This window comes from Microtus ochrogaster, chromosome 1, assembly GCF_000317375.1.
Source record: "Microtus ochrogaster isolate Prairie Vole_2 chromosome 1, MicOch1.0, whole genome shotgun sequence".
NCBI classification, from domain to species: Eukaryota; Metazoa; Chordata; class Mammalia; order Rodentia; family Cricetidae; genus Microtus; species Microtus ochrogaster.
This window is the reverse complement of record NC_022009.1, coordinates 111530370-111547946: the sequence shown is the minus strand read 5'-3', so window position 1 is coordinate 111547946 and position 17577 is coordinate 111530370. Positions and strand designations below refer to the sequence as shown.

Genomic DNA, 17577 nt, shown 5'->3' with positions numbered 1-17577 from the left:
GAAAATATTTTGATCTTGCAAAAGTATTTTTATTGAAATATGAACACTATTAAAAATACAATATCTTTATGTAGAGAAAACTGCCTTACCAAAAAAAAAAAAAAAGAAAAGTTCTCGGAAGAATATGTAGAGTAGTTAATGTAGGTGAGTTAAACACTGTTAGAGCAAAAGTAGACGTTTATTGTAGGGTACAAGAAATACATGCAATTTCTGATTCTTAAACTTAAAAAAAATAATATTGTCTTCCAAAATGTGACCTATGACTAAGATACATGATGTTTTTTTTCCCTATGAGATCTTTGCACAGTTCCTGGAATTTAGTCTGTGCTCAAACACATTCTTTTGTTCCTTTTTGGGTCGCTCATGCTTTTCCACAGCAAGTTACTATGCATAAGAATTTTGGAAAAATACTCTTACCAAGAAATCGGAAAGTCAGTGTGACTTTCTGCATCTTTCCCTTTGTGAGTGTTTGTGTTGAGCCCTTTTCATCACTGGTAGTTCAGAGAGGTGTCCTACCTCAAACAGCGATAATGTTGGAAACTTTGGTGTTTCTGAATATAAAAGCACAGGGTGTGTGCGTGCGGCTGTTAGGATCTGTTAAGAATGTATTTCAATTTCCTGAAAGGCAAGGAAAATGTCTAGGTGAAAACAAGAAGATAATAATTGTAAAAAAGATGAAAAAAACTGTTTTGCAACATTTCTTTCAAAGTCTTCTTCCTGGGCCATGAACGATCAGATGCGTAGGATATTAAATGTTATTAAAAGACAAATTTCGTGTTCAGGAAGTAGGAATAGTGTGACATTCTTGCTGAAGCAGAGATACAAATGTGATTTCTGGCTAAGAAATTCTTGAACCATAAAATAATGAAAACAGAAAATATATATGGGACGATTTGACAAAAACCTAAAATAATTCTCATTCTCAGCCATATTGCACTCAAATTAATTCAGTTCCTATGTTTGCCTGTAGATTCATTAATTTACATAGAAGCATTAGCTTACTTCATTAATGCATTAGGGATATTAGCTGTTAATAATTTCAGCTTTAAAAATGTATCTATAATATTTTCCTAATGGAAGATTTCCAACTATACCAAGTCCTGGGTGGGTATTTCTACATCACCTGCAGAATGACACAGACTCTTCTTATGCAGACTCTTCTATTTCTTTCAGCATGATAGAAATGTTTCTTGTTTAATAATTATATCTAGAAATTTAGCTCAACATTAAGAATAAAGTGGAGCGATCCTAAATCATAAAACCATACTGATCTATCTTTAATATCAGGAGATTCACTTTATTCTAGACTCTACACAGAGCCCGAGGGCTAACCTTCATTGCCTTACTATTTTCTTGATTAGATTAAGGGATAGCAAGGAGATTAGTGGAAGGCTTTTCAGGATGTGTCCACAACGGAGTTTCTCGAGGTGTTTAGATTGTGGAGGCTCTGCCATAATGAACACACAGATCCTGTGATGGAGTCGCAATACGATGACATTATCAAATGGTGGTGAGACCTAGGAGGTCCTAGATGAAGGAAGGTCTGTGGGTGTTCTTTTAAGGCCTATGTCCTTCTCTAAGTTATGCTATTTGCCTTTCCTCTGCTTTCCGGTCACCATGATAGGAATTGCTCTGCTCTGATTTTTCCTTCCCGCCACCATGGATGAGGCCTCCAAAAACTGGAAGCCCAAATGCATCTTCCCTCAAGCTGTTTCTGTCAGGCTTTTGGTTTCAGTGACGATAAAACTTATTAATGTAGAGGCATACTCCTTCTACATGGTAGGCTGTATTGAAAAGTCATTTTGGGTCTGAGAGAAGCATAGAGCAGCTTCTGAAAGCCTGGCGTCTAGAGACAACAAGCTGTTGCCAGAACACTAGCTTTCCTACCACGGCTACAGCATTGAGACAGCGATATTACAATAGCACCATCCTGACTGTATAGTGAGAGAGTGAAATTTCCTGGCACACAATATTGACAGCAACCTACAAATTTCGGTATGCAGACATCAAGAACATAAGCATTATCTTTTTATTTTAACAGCGTCCCATTTATCAAACATAATGCAAGCTTTCTTGAGACATTTTTTTTCCAACAAACTGCTGAATGACCTTTTTATCCCCAGAGACAGTATAAAACCTGGCATCTATCAAGTGCTCATGGACTGTCTTATGGATGCCAAGAGTGGCAGAGAAGAGGTGATCAATGAGAGATAAATGTTCTGTGAACTTTTTTTTTATTGCCTGGTCCTCTTTTTTTAAATCGATTCATTGATTGAAAATGAGTTCATCAGAATGAATCCATCATTATTTTAGTTAGTGGCCACATGCCAAAGTGCACACCCCTGGAATGTTCTGGAAAGAGCCTGGGAGGTCCTCATGGATGCAGGGAGCTGACGTGGTAGAATAACACTACCACATGCTGTCTTAAAGCACCATGGTATCAGCTTCTTCTTCTGATGGCTCCAGTGATCCTGACCTTGGGAAAGAGGGGAGTGTTCCCAGAGGGAGCTCCAGGATGGAGAGCTGCCTGATGGTGCTCCACTTTGGGTAGTTTTGTGATTGGTCAAAAATCTCAGGACCACTCATTATGAATGCACTCTATTTTGTCAACACAGCTATAATAAATGTTTCTTTTAAAACATGTTTTACTAATTCTTTGAAAATTATATACAGTGTATTTTGATAGTATTCACCCTCTACTATTTCCCATAACTCTTTTTGGTTCACCCCCACCTCCCTGGCCCCTCTAATTTTTTGTCCTCTTTACTGTTATTATTTTGTGTGTGTGTGTGTGTGTGTGTGTGCAATTTTCAATTTTTTTTTTCAAAAACTGGGCATCAAAGTTAATCAAAACTGAAAACCTAGCCCATTACTTGCTTCTCACATCAGTGAGCAGAAGGGCACGTGCCCACTCTCTGGTTGTGTCTCTTGCATGTTGTGTGGGAAGCCATATTCTTTCAGATCTATCCGACTTGATGAGCAAGTAACTCAGGCAAGAAGGAATTACTGCCTCTCAGCAGGAAGCCAGACTGGTGCTCTGAGTCCAGTTCACTGAGCCTCAACTCCACCCCAGTAAGTGGGACCACCAGGGGAGCTGATGAGCTGACCCACTAGGGACTGTGATAGTCAGAGGAGAGGTCCAGGCATAGTTGTTCTTTGTCTGTTTTTCTGTATTTATTTATAAATAAATCTTTATGTGTAAGCAGAATGGCAGCCAGGGCCAATAGCTGTTCTAAGTGATGCTTGGGATATTATGGGAATGTACTCAATCCATCCACGAGAGAAACCAAAGTACAGGAAAAAGAACAGGAACAAAGTGAAGAATCATGAAGCAGAGGTTGTGATGTCTTGTAGGGCCTTTGGGTTCACCAAATGGTTACAGACTGCGGTGGTTTGAATGAGAACGGCCTGTAAAAGGCTCATCCCTTTGAATGCTTGGTTCACAATTAGGAAAACTGGGAGGATTAGGTGGAGGAGGTGTGGCCTTGTTGGGGGCAGTGTATCCCTGGGAGTGTTCAAAAGCCCATGCCAGGCCCAGTGTCTCTCTCTGCCTGCTGGCTGCACATCAGGTGTAGCTCCCAGCTACAACCATTCATGCCTGCCTTCCTGCCACCATGTTCCCTGCCAGGATAACGGACAACCAAATCTGTAAGCAAGTCCCCAATTAAATGTTTTTTTTTTTCTATGAATTGTCATGGTCACGGTGTCTTTTCACAGCCATAGGTGAAAAGACACCTAGAAAAGCCTCTTCCTTCAGCATTCTCTCTGGTTCTCTGACCTTCATTTTACTAGTTGCAAAAGTCCCGGTGGAAGTAATGACTACAGTAAAAATAGCTTAGCAGAAAAAAAAAAAAAAGACGGGATAAAAAGAGCATCAGCACTCTTGTTTCTGGGACAAGATCACAAGGGTCACCTGTGGGTTTATTTTTCTTGCCCTGTCCTCTGCTCCATGGCTTCAGTGCCAATTCATGGCACCTTCCTGGCAAAGCTCTAAGGCAGACAGACCCGACTATCTGGCTCTTTATCATCCATAACGAAGATGCTGGACACATGCTGGAAAAAGAGTCACAAGTGGTGGAGATGGAGCCATTCCAGTCCTCCCTCTCTAGAAGTTTGTTTGTCCCTTAACCCTCCGGCCTCACCACACCACACCTCTCCTTCCAGCTTCCCAGATAACAGGCCGCTCACTGTACAGAGAAGAGGAATAAAGCTGTCAAACTACAAATGCTTTCTGTTTCCTACTGTAGGATCTGCCAAGGTCCTCAAGGGGATGGGATTGCTGCTATGCCGGATTCCCCACAAGCTTCCCACTGCATACAATTCTGCTGGCCAACAATGGCTCACCTCCTTGCCCATGGGTGCACATCTGCCTAAGTCCTTCATCCTGTTGATCCTGCTGCATATTGGCTCCTCCAGTGGTTGGCCTCCCTCCCTGATCCACATCTCTACCGATGAAGATGGTGATGACAAGGACCATCGCGGAGACAACTGCTTGCCCTCAAATTGTTTTCTTAGACCCTGCTTCATGCATACAAAATGAACACACAGCAAAGCAGTGCCGTCTTCTGCTCCCGTTAGGGACATTCCTCCCCCACACTCGTATTTCCTCCTTTCTTGGGATCCTATGGTTTGATTTTCTTCAGAGATACCATTCCATCAGTATCGCTGTCCATCAATGCACTACTGTTGCTATCATCTGGTGCCTCAAATGCTTCAGTGATTTCTCATTTATTTCATGATGAATTGTTATTATTTTTTTACTGGTGTGTGTGTGTGTCTAAACGTGTGCACGTGCATGAGTGTGTGCTGTTACCAGGACATGTGTGGAAGTCAGAGGACTTTTTTTTTTTTTTTTTTGGAAGTTAGTCTCTTTCCACTATGTGCATCTCAGGGATCAAATTCAGGTTGTAAGACATGCTCAGGAATGCTTTCATTCACATGAACCACATGAATAAATCTTATAAATAATAAATAACCACCCATGATAAATTTTATAGTCATTTTCACACTTCCTACTTCTTCATATTTGAGTTATACTTGACCACTTTCTTTTTATCTTTGACCTTCTCTTTAAAGAAGGCAGCCAGACTAGTATATGTCCTGGAATTTGGCAACTTACTATTTTTTTAATGGTATTTTATATTTTTAAAAACATCCCAAGTACAGACCCACCCAGCCCTGCTCAGTCTGGGTGGGTGGAAGACACCTTGAGGCACCAGGCAGGTGGGCGCCATTACAGTGAGCAGCTCTGTGGACCTGGACTCATGATGACTCCCAGGCCTAGGCTGCTGCTGAGAACCATGTCCAGGTCTGTGGTCCTGCTGCAGCTGGGGTCTGTGGTAATGTTCATGGCCCATGTCACCACCAAAGGACACAGGTTGCCTGGGATCCGAACCACCAGCTAACACCATGTTGGTGTCCAAGAACTATGCTGCCCAGGGCCATACAGATTGGGATGCCCTGCGCTGCCCCCTGAGGCCATGCTGACATCTGGGCCTGAGATGATACCAAGGGTCATGTCTGGGTCCGTGACCCTACCACAGCCAGGCTCTGTGTTTATGTCTGTGGTTCCTGTTACCAACAACAGTCATGCAGATGCCTGGGGGATGAGCCACCATCTGAGGCCATGCTGGTGTCTGGAGGTCATACTGCCACAGGGGCCATACTGATCTGAATGACCTGAGCTGCCTCCCAGGACCATGGTGACGTCCAGACCTGAACTGCTGCCAAGGGCATTGTCTGGGTCAGTGATCCTGCTGAAGCTGGGGTCTGTGCTGATGTCTGTGACCCACGTTACCACCAGGGGCTATGCAAACCATGCGTGTTGAAATTTGAGGGTTGCGCTCACCTCTCTGGGAGATCTGGCCCTGCCCCCACACAGGAGAGCTAGAGCTGTTGACCCCAGTCCTGGGAGAGCTGCCTCCACCCCCTATCACAGCTGCAGGAGATCTGACCCCCCCCCCCCCATGAGGTGGATGCAGGAGAGCGGGCTCTGACCCTCACCTGTGTGGGTGGGAGGCGCAGTACTGGCAGAGGCCTGACTGGCCAACTCACTTACTACTCAGGCCCACATCCAGGGTTTTGAGCTGGCACTCCCCAGCATGGACCCCATCTGTGACCTGCTGGTGTGCGTACTATCACTACACGGCATTTCAAATAAGCAGTCTGTGGGGGCGCTGTAGCCCGAGAACCAGGATCCTTTAGGACAGACTGTGCTAGGATCTGCCCCTGTGACCTTTCCTCTCACTTTCCCAGCATAGAATCTGTTTGTTGGTCCTTCAGTCACGTGCACACGGAAGGAGCAGCGGTGCACTGGACTCCCCCTCTTACGGGATGCACTCGGCTTAGTTGGCCTCTAGCCTCAGAGAACTCACGAGACAAGACCCAGGAGGCTCTTGTAGTTTCTTCTGAGTGAAGGCTGAAGGAACAGCCTGGTAGAGCCTACAGTGTGAATATGAACGGGAGGTAAGGTCAGAGACCAAGAAAGAACGCGAAGCCGCGGCTGGGAAAAGCTTGTTAGAGTTCAGAGTGCCAGGTAAACCTTTCATCCCCCTTGCTCCCTCTCTGCAGCAGCAAGTCGTCCCGGCGGTTTGCCTGTCCGCTCTGATTTAGCTTCTGCTCATTACCTCATCAGCCGTTTTCTATAATTACATGTTGGGCAGCTCCTTCTCTTCTCATTTTAATTAGTTGTCAGCTATGAAATGAAGCGGTACTTTCTGCCTCGCTCTCTCAGATGTCTCCTTTGCGTGTGTTCATTCTCCAGGTGACAGGATGAAGCTTTTGTTTGTAAATGAGCCACTAATCTCACGGATCCTTCAAGATTATTGGGAACGTGTAGGAAAGAATATATTAAAAGCCTACCATGGTAAACATGGCCCAGGAGGAAAGGCGCTTGCTGCTAAACTCAATGACCTGAGTTGGTTCCTGGGTCTCAGATGTTGCAAAGAGAGGTTTGCCCCTGCAAGCTGCCCTCTGACCTCCACATGTGTGGAGCAGGCACCTTCTCTCATGAATGCAACTTCAAAAATCAAAACAATAATATGTTAAAAAGTCATAGCTGGGGTTTGGAGAGATGGGTCAAACAGTAAAGAGAACCAGCTGCTCTTCCAGAGGACCAGGGTTTGATTCCTAGCACCCACATGGCCGCTCACACCTGTCTGTGACTCTATTTGTAAGGGATCTGACACCTTTTTCTGATTTCCACAGGCACTGCACACACATGGTGCACAGAGATGTATGCAGGAAAAACACCCATCACATAAAATAGAAATAATATAAATCTTAAGGGGAGGAGGAAACCGAAGCTGAAGAAATTGTCCACTAGGTAAACTGAGGCAGCAGGAGGTGAATGTGGACTGACTCCCTAAACCCTGAGCATGCTTCATGTCGAAGAGAAAGTGAGAATTTAGATATTTGACCGTAGCTATTAACAGCCTAATAAAGACTCAGGGAGGCTGAACATGACCGGAAGGGTCTAACTCATCATGGTGGTCATGTGTGCATTAGAGTCAACCAAAGTCTCCTCTCTTTAGAAAGAGCCCTTGACATTTCTTCTGAGAACGCAATTTCAGTTGTGTGTAGTAATTCCTTTTTAAAAAAAATATTAAAGAAGATTTATTTTATGCTTAATTACGTGTAGATGTGTATGTTTAATGTCTCTGTGTGGCTATGTTTGTGTGAGTTGTAGGTACCCTTGGAAGCAGTGGCATCTAACCAGCCTGGCGCTACAGATTGTTCCAAGCAGGGGTGAGCTGCCATGTAGGTTCTGGGACCAAAGTGTGCCCTCTTAACCACCGACCATCTCTCCACATCTGTTTATAAGGTACTGGGAATGGACACAGGGCTTCATCCATGCTAGGTAAATGCTGTACCACAAAACCATATCCCCAGCTGGGCAGTCCACGGTTGTCTGAAGTCCTTGAGGAACTGGTTCACAGAAGGATACCACAGCCAATGAGATATGAGGCTTGGAGCTACGGCAGCCATTTTGCCACTCAGAGATCAGCCTGATAAAGGAAAAGCCTTGCAGAACTCAATCTGATTTCTCACAAACACCATATGAGTCTACTGCTACATGGACCTGAAGCAATTAGTATCTCATCTAGAAATTTCTGTGAGTTTTTTTTTTTTTTTTGAAACTGTTTTTGCATGGCTTGGATCCAGGATTTTTGCTCAATTGTCTTGGAAAGTTTTTGATTAATTCATCCTCATTCTATCTAGGAAGACCTGGGACTTTATTTGTATCTGGAGCTGTGAGATCTATGGCATGTGAACACTGACCCGCAGGGAGACCACTAAGGTATTTATGGTGTCCTTCCAGAGATAGCTGTGTGCAGAGATTTGCCTCCTAGAGGATTCTAAATCCTCTCAACTTTATAGTTAACACTAACCATCACAACTACTGTCTTCTCACCGAGGAGGCTAAGGTCCGGGATGCGGAGACAGTGGGTGATGGCAATGGCTGCATGCGCCTTGCAGGTTATAGGTGGCTGAGGTTGCCCGGGAGGGAGGAGGATGACTAGTCTCTATTGTTGAGTTGGTTGGATCGAGAGACACCCAGGGCCTTAGTAAAGCACAGCTCTGAGTGTAGAGGAGCCGATGTTTCCAGAGAGGACCAGATCCCGAGGGGCGTGACCTAAAGCACGTTGATCCATTGGTGAGCTAAAAAGTCATGGGAGATGGCTGCTCTCAAAGGTAGAGCCTGGAAGGGGGAATCGGTCCTTGGAAGCATGCCTCTGGGGCTGTAACTTGTCCTACCCCTTCCTGTTGTGATCCCCTGTTTCCTGTCTGCCTTGAGGTGAACAGCCTCTTCCTTCCTGCTGCTTTTGCTGTACTGACCCACCATGAGCTCAGAAATACTGGTCATTCTCGGAACCTTTGAAACCATGAGCAAAATAAGTGTTTCTTCCTTTAAACTGTTTGATGATTTTTCCCCCATAGCAGTGAGAGACACAAAACAAGGGTTGAGACTGCTAGCTCTACCATAGGCTTTGGGCAGGGATGGGCTCTTCCTGAGTCTGTTTCCCTCTTTTGTAAAGGAGCTGGTGTTTGCAAAGACGGAGTCTCTCATGACGGTGTTGCTTTTTTTTTTAATTTTATTGATTTTAATTGGGCTCTACATTTTTCTCTGCTCCCCTCCTTGTCTCTCCCCTCCCCTTCAACCCTCTCCCAAGGTCAATGGGATTGCTTTTTAGGAAAGCCATGTTTATAATTTTTTTTTTACTCTTCCTACCAATTGCCCAATCATGGGTTCTGATTTTTTTTTTTCTATTCGCATTCTTCTAATTGCTGGATGGAAGGTTCGGCTACTATTTTCCTCCCTCCATTGTGTCTTTGGTCCTAATGGACTCTTTCGAGCAAAGGCAAGTGCTCAGAGGCGATGTTTGTCAGCAATTCTTAGGAAGCAATTTATCCATTAGCTATTCACTTCAAATCCCATTTGGGTAGGGCCCCGGGAAAAAGTTCAGTGGGTAAAGCGGTTGCTGTGTAAACACCAGGATCAGAGTTTAGCCTCCGGAATCTGCTTTAAAAGGCTGGGGGTGGGGCATGATGCTTCTACTCCCAGCACTGGGGAAGGGAGCCCGGTAGATCTTGGGGGCTCCCTGGCCAACCAGTGCAGACCACTTGTCAAGCTCCAAGTCCATGAGAAACACAGGTGGCTGGCTCCCAAGGAATGACAGCAGAGGCTGATTGCTGGCCTCCACACACAAGGCACACACACAGGTACCTGTGCACACAAGTGCACTAACAGGAACACGTACCGACAAGTACACATACAAGTCCTATTTTATAGAAAAATAAATGCCTACTCATTTTCTATGTATGTGTTGTGGTTTTGTTCGAAAGCCTAGAACGCCCCTGTGAATTTAATATTCATGCACCACTTGGATGCCGACGGTATTTTGGTCTCCTGACACTTCATTCCATTTGCGTTATACAGGAAAATTGTTAAAAATCTTTGAGGAAAGAAATTGTACTTTTAAATGGTCTCTCAAGCGTCTGGAGGCACTTCATAAACGCTTATGACTGTTGCTATAACAATAGGTGAGGTGGCTAGTTTACCGTGGCCTTAGCAACAGAAATGGGAATCACGAAGGGTATCATAAAAAGAATACTAGCCATGTTAAATGTTTAATGTCATGTGCTCCTAGTGTCAAAATATTTAAGCACAGCGAGAGCACCGCAAAGGCAGAGGGAGACCAGCCAGCAGTACGCTCTGCACACACGCAAGGCTTTAGAGAGAAACCCACAATGCCTAGCTGTAAGATTCACTGCTTGTACTCTAGAAGGTTGCTGTGGTTCGGCAGGGTAGGAGCCCAGATGGGAAAAGCTGAAAAGCAGGGTGTCAGCTCACTAACTTACCCTACTAGCCTCCTCAGGCTCTGGCTGCCACAGAAGCCCTGAGGTTATTCTAGACTCCATTTTTATTTATTTATTTTTTTTTGATACTACTAGGTCTTGATGACGTGGGTGGTGTGTTTACACACTGGGCCTGCTGATGCTCTCCCCAGGTGAGAGTTGCCTCCTCTTTATTTCTCCTAGCCAGGCCTGTTTCCTTAGCTGCATCTTCAGGCCATCCTCAAGCCATCCTTCCGTTCTGCTCCTCTTTTCTCCGCTCTTCACCTGCCAGAGGAAAGCTTGGCAGGCAAGAAGCTTCTAGCCATTCCTCAGAGAAGGTCAGAACTGTCGCTTTTAACTATGACCTTTAAAGCATTTCGACAAAAGATATCTGCGGTCTTTTGATTGCCCAGAAGTGTCAATGCCTACTTTCCAGTGTCTCAGATGAACATGGGCCATGGTGACTGAGCTGACATCTAAGCCTTGAGCAGTAACCCAGCTTCTTTGATCTGACAGCGGGGGTCTGGGGAACCTGATGAGATACCTAAGGCGGGTGCAGTATTCCTCCTGCGAATATTTAATCTTTTCTTCTTCACAGAGGCGGCAGAAACACACCCTGAAAGGACGTCACGCCATCACCTGTTTCGAATGAAGCCAGTCAGCCTCGTGAACTGCCTTGTTTTATACTTTTTTTTTTTTTTACACAGTGTCTTATCATAGGTATTTGGGCTTAAAAATCTTGACACTCAAATTGATATTTACTGCTCTTAGATTATACCCATTGTGAAGTTCACTAAACTAAATGGTTCATACAGATTGAGCTCAAACAACCAACCAACCACAGAAAAACAAACAAAACCAACCAACCAAACAAACAGATATGCATTGCAGTCTGCTCTATAGAGACATATTTAATATTTTGGGGTCTCTTCAATTTGCTACCATCTTTTGTTTGAATTTTCCTTTAAATTTGTTTGTTTTTTTCCTTTAAAAGTTTAGAGATTATCCTTATTTATTTGTGTTTGTGTGCATAGTGTATGTAAACGAATGTATGTGTGTGTGTGTGTATGTATGTATGTGTGCACACATGTGTATGTCAATGATGTACATATGGAAGTACAACTTGGGAATTGGTTCTCTCCTTCCACCACGTGGCTCCCAAGGATACAACCTAAGCTGTCAGGTTCTGCGTCCTGCACCACTACTCACTGAGCCATCTTACCGCCCTCTTCTCCTTTCCTTTTTGAGCAGTAAAGGTAGCTCAGTCTAAGTAGAAGAAGATTACCTTGAACGCTTGATCTTCCTGCCTCCACTTTCCAAGTGCTAGGATTGCAAGTATTTGCCACAAGGACTAGATTGTGTTCAATTTCTTATGTGCCTACTGACTAAACTATTCCAATTTCAAGATAGTTGGTCAATACTTTTTACATCATAGTTCTAAATACATCGATATGTGGTGTGTGGGTCTGTGTGTATTTCCTTTCTCTTTTTGAGTGTATGTACCATTTTGTAGGATACATGCATGTTTGCATGTGTGTGGGTACATGTCAGTTTGCAGGCTCACATGTTTGTGTGTCTATGTGGATGGAGATTGAAGGTTGATGTCAAATGTTTTTCCCAGTTGTATCTTTTGTATTATATCTATTTTGTATATTGTGGCAGGATCTCTGACAGAATCTCAAAGCTTGCAGTTTTGGATAGTCTGGCTAACCAGCTTGCTTCAGGGATTTCCTGTCTCCACCCACTCATGCTGGGATTGCAGGCAGGCAGCTATGCGTACATGGCTTTTACATGGGTCCTGGGATTATGAACTCTGGACCTGATGCTTGTGTGACAAACACTTTATCTGCTGAGTCATCTTCTCATCTGATATTTTCTTAATTTACTATATTTTAAATCTTATGCCCCTGAGAAGTTCCTTTCAATAAGGTATAATTATGATTTACCATACACATTCTCAAAAAAAAACTTGGTGAAATTTAATTAACCTTTATTGTCAAATTGACAGATATTAAAGTCACCTAGGAAACACATCTCTGGGAGCATTTGCCTGCAAGAACATTTCCAAACAGTTCTAACTAGAGGGAGGAGAACCACTCTTTACGTGTGTCTGGGGTCTCAGAATGTAAGCCAAATAAACGCTTTCTTCCACCATGTTGCATTAGGCCATGCTGTTCTTACCACAGAACACAAACTAACGCAGCTTCTCCATGTGCCATGACAGGTTGTCCCAGTCAAACTGTGAACCCGAGTGGACCCTTTCTACATGGTTTCTTCTTGCCAGATATTCTGCTGCATCAGTGAGAAAAGTGACTGATACAGGTGACCGGGTGTGAAAGGCTGGGAAGCTGGTATATGAAATCTGACCATTCGGTTTACAGGCCTTTTGAACCAGCTTACAGGAAGAACGCTGAAGATTTTGAAGCCACAGTGCTAGAGTTCTATTGCCAAAGAATAGCGGACTATTCTGGGATGACACAAGAAGGGTGACAGAATGTGGATAGCAAAGAATAGGCGCAAAAAGTTCCAGAACAGAATGGAGACTCTACCGGGAGCCGAACTAGAGGCCATTCGTGTTATAGCTTGTATATATTCTTCCAGAGTTTCAAAAACATGAATAATGCTGAATTGAAATATATGGATTAGTTGGGTGTAGGGGTACATGCTCTTAATCCCAGCACTCAAGGGCAGAGGTAGGTGGATCTCCATGAGTTCAAGACCAGCCTGGTCTTCGTAGTGAGCTCTAGGATAGTCAGAGCTACATAAAGACCCTGTTCTAAGAGAGAGAGAGAGAGAGAGAGAGAGAGAGAGAGAGAGAGAGAGAGAAAAGAGGGAGAGAGAGAGTTATGGACTAAAATGATGGAGGGAATGTCATGACGTCATCACATCTAGGTTGAGGCGGGGCCTCTGCTCACTGTTCTTAGTGGTATCTCCAATGACAGAGAGCAGGAAAATACGTAGTTTAGCAAGGAAATGCATGTAAAGGAGTTTAAACCTATAGGCAAAACTAGTGACAAGGAGGCCACTATAATTGTTACAGAGATCAGCATTATTTAAAGACAAACCTTGAGCTCTTTCTTGGGACTAGAACTGAGACAAGACTCTGTCCATTGAAGGCACCATCTCGTGCAAAGACAAATTCATGGACTCTGTCCATTGAAGGCACCATCTCGTGCAAAGACAACTTCATTTGAAAGGAGAGACCCTGAGCTGAGAAGTCTACCGAAGGCACTTCCTACTCAAGACATCCTTTAAGAAAGTGTTTTTCCTGGTTCAGTTACTGAGACACAGTAGCTATGGCTGAGATAGAAGAGGGTCAGATTGTACCTTGAGCCAGCACAGACCTTGGCAGCATCTTCTGGATGATGCCGGATGTTGCAGAAATGCAAAATGCAGCAGTTACTGGGCTATAGAGTCTTGCAACAAGCTTCCAGAAAGCCTCTGAGGTCAAGCAACACGCAGCAGGTTCAGATTCCCTCCAAGGAGAACTTAGAAGCTCCTCCATGAAGCAGTGAAGCTAGAATCTCGGTAACAGTGGAGAAACTAGGATGCTGGCAGGGCCAGGACAGGGTGGGGGAAATATCTGCTGAGAAAGTCTCCAAGCTGATACATGAGATAGCACTCATGCTACAGGTGGCATAGCTAGAATGGCAGGGGAGACCACTGAGGTCCCGATGGCTTCATCATGCATCCCAGGTACCAGATGCATGTAAGAATGTATTAGCTTTCAGACCAGACCTCTCAGGCTGCAATAATGGAAGCAGCCCTTTGCTGCCTGACAGGAAATTTACTGAGACCATTGTCTGTGAATCTCTAGCTAAGACCTCTAAGCAGTAGGATTTCTCACAGGGGAAATGAGTTTATGTGAAAGGGAGTGTTAGTGGGCACACATGCTGCTCCCTGCTGTCTTTCCTGTGTTCTGCTTGGGAATTATATAGCCTGGCTCCTGCTGGGAATGGTTTGTTCCCTCAGGGAGAGATGCTCACTCCTGCTGTGCTGCCCTTTGCTGGTTTGTGGACCTCAATCCCCTCAACGTGCCTACCACGCGGTCACCCTTCTGCCTACGCATGGTGTTAATAACGCTTCTGAAAATGCCTTACCCCTAACAACCATCTCACATCTGAGACCTTTCAGTGTGGACTTGCAGGATTTAGTGTTTTACATGTTGACTCAAAAATTTTCACCCATATTTTCCTGGGTATATCACCATTTCTCTCTGTTGGAATGGGGATGTTTCTGTACTGTGGTATTTTGGAAGTATTAACTTTTTTTTTTTAAACCAGGGCTCACAGTTAAGAGGCTACCCTGAATTTTTTTTCAAGACAGTAGCTTTGGAGCCTGTCCTGGAACTAGCTCAGGCTGGTCTCGACCTCACAGAGATCCACCTGCCTCTGCCTCCCAAGTGCTGGAATTAAAGCCGTGCACCACCACTGCATGGCCTGCTACCTTGAATCTTACCAGCAACTTTGAACTTCTGAACAATGGTGGAATTGTTAAGATCTGGAGGGACTCTTGCAGCTGGACTAACTTCGCATTCTAAGATGGTCGTGGAGGAGGACACTCAAGAGGATAGCAGAAGGTTACAGTTAAAATGGATGCTGGGATATCAATTTGACAAGGTGTAGATTTGTGACGATTGATTTTCATTTTCGGCTTGACTGGATTCGGAGTCACCTTAGATGCCATCTGATGTCTGTGCGAGCGTTTCTAGAAAGGTGAATGTGATTGCTGCTGTTCCACGTTAGCATCTCAGTGAATACAAATGGAAAGGAGAAACCGAACTGAACACCAGTGCGGTAGGGAAAGGAGTGCAGAAGTTCCTCCATCTTGCAGTCTTGCTGAGGTCATTTCAAGTTTCCCCAGAATCTGATCTCCATCTCCTCTAGAAACCCCAGGTCAGGACGTCCTAGCTAACTTATCTCAGTCACTGTTAAAACTGCTTGTGCAGAACCTCCTCCGGCTAACCGCTGTCTTAGCTGCCTGTTTTTTCAGAGCTCTCCTTGGGACTGGCTAACCACTTCACTTTTGTTGAAATAGTTTGATTCTAACTGCTTACTGTGTGAAGCGCCCCCACCCCCTGAGGCTGCCAAATGAGATGCCTGGACAAGGCCTCTGCTCCTAAAATCCCAGTATTCTGGGCACTTTGGACCACATCTAGGTCCCTGAACACCTGTGTGGGGTCCTAGTAGGTTGGAATAAAGACTCTTGATTGGTCATGCTCTGTGGACACAGTGATCCTTTCTCGTGAGTTCCCTGTAAACCTAGCATACTTCTTTCTTTCCTTCCCGACTTTAGACGCAGCCTGACATACATACAGCACAATATCCATACTATGTTTTGACAACTGTACAATGGCACAGAATAAACATTTCCATTCTAAAAAGCATCCCCACCCCCATTTTGTTCAGTCTGAGATCTACGGCCAGGGAATGGTTCCATCTGCAGTTCAGATGGGTCTTCCCTTAGCAACCAGCATAATCAAGATGGCGACCGACAGGAAAGCCTAGAGGACCATCTCCCTTGTTTTCCTAGATTCTGTCGGCTGACAACACTTGAGTGGGCCTTATCTCAGCTTGCTCCCAATAATTTGGAGTAGCTTTTTAAAAACACACAAAATACATAGCAACTTCGAGAAATAAGTGGAGAAATTAATTAGTCAAAGGGGAAGTAAGAATAGAGAGGCATTCAGGTAAACTGAAGACAGTCCAAGGTAAGCACATGTATGTATGTTTACATCTTATACACCAGGTGAGCGGGAGAGGTGCATGGTCCTCCTCCTCTAAGGTTGCTTTCTGCTTGAGGGAGAAGATGAATGAACATGATGGGTCCCTGGGCATAGATAGGGAGAGGGAAAAAGGAAAAGTTCAGAGTGGAAACGGGGCAAAGCTGGCCAGTCTCCCTCCTCTGAGATCAAACCCTGATTGACCTACATCACAGTCACTCTCTGGTAACCCCTCAGGCTCCCACCTTCCCACCCGTTCCTCCAATAAAACCCAGAGTACTTACCAAGACCCAAGCAAGACACTCTGAGTCCTGATTTCCCAAGATTCCTAGAACAAAAGCAAAGTAACACAGTTAACATTTCCCCGTGTGAAGCAACATGCAACTTAGCCCTGAATATTATCTTCGTTGACAAGCGCTGAAGCAGAGGAGAATCTCCTCGTGGCCTTGGGAAGTTCCTCTCTTTCTCTGCTATTTTCATGGCATTCCTATTTCATTTTGTCATTGAGAAACTCAAAAATCTCTCAGGCTTAGCCTAAGAACAAATTATCTGCCACAAAACGAAGCTTTGCAATTTTCAATTGTCTTTATTAATTTGATACTACATTTCCTGTCTCTCTCTTTCCTTCTAGAAAGTGCTTTCGTCCAGAGCAAGGGCATTTACCTTTTTCACAAACCAACTCTCGATCACTCATCACAGACAATGCCCCAGAACACGCACGCAATAAATGTTGACTTATTGACTTCATGCCTTCTAAGATAGACTATTACTTCCAAATGAAGAACACACATAAATCCATCGTTACTATAATCTATTGTATACAAGTTTGCAGAAAATTAACACAGGAAGTTCCGATAACCCTTTAAAGAAGAAGTCGTCTTTTATTTCTCAACTTTTTTTGGTTTTGTTTTCATCTCTAAAAATTCATCAAGTAAAAGGAACGTAGCTTTCTAAGTCTGCATAGCGATGGAAGCGGGCGTTGTAGCGTTCATTTAAGTCTTTATGGAAATCCAGAATCAACCCATTTCCGTCCTCAAACTACTATTTCTCAGAGAAGACACTAAATTCCCACCTGGCGAATATCTCATAGAACCAGTGTGCAGATCACACCAAGGAGGCAAAGCTGAAATAATTGCAACTTTGGGGAAAATTTCTCCCCTATTCTGACCACATGTTGCACAGTCCCCTTCCAGCTTCTGCTCCAGAGCGAAACCTGGATCCCTTTAGTGGCCTGTTCTCCTCGCTCTGTCAGCCGCTTTGGTTTCTTTAGAGTTAGGAATCAGTACTTTCATTTTTTTCACCCTCAGTTTTTCTCTTGCGTTTTATAGCCTATAAAATACCACCTAAGTGATCCCTTTGATTGCATAGCTAGTCAAGTACACATCAGAACACAGAATGAGAGGCTTGGGGTTTTCACCCATTGCTCCACTAGCTGAGGGACCCTAGGAAAAAGCTTCCTGGGGTTTGATTTCTTCATTAGTAGGATGGGCCATTGGTATCTGTGGCATTCATTCCGT

At 44.3% G+C, this 17577-nt stretch overlaps 1 protein-coding gene across 2 annotated transcripts in view; it reads right to left on the bottom strand.

Annotated features, from left to right (window-relative positions):
• Kcnab1 (potassium voltage-gated channel subfamily A member regulatory beta subunit 1) overlaps window positions 1–17577 on the bottom strand; it is a 352108-nt gene that overhangs the window by 76272 nt on the left and 258259 nt on the right. For both annotated transcript variants that reach the window (XM_005344063.2, XM_005344065.3), the window contains exon 2: window positions 16345–16388. In XM_005344063.2, the coding sequence (XP_005344120.1) occupies window positions 16345–16388 (44 nt within the window). The remainder of the gene's footprint in view (window positions 1–16344; window positions 16389–17577) is intronic.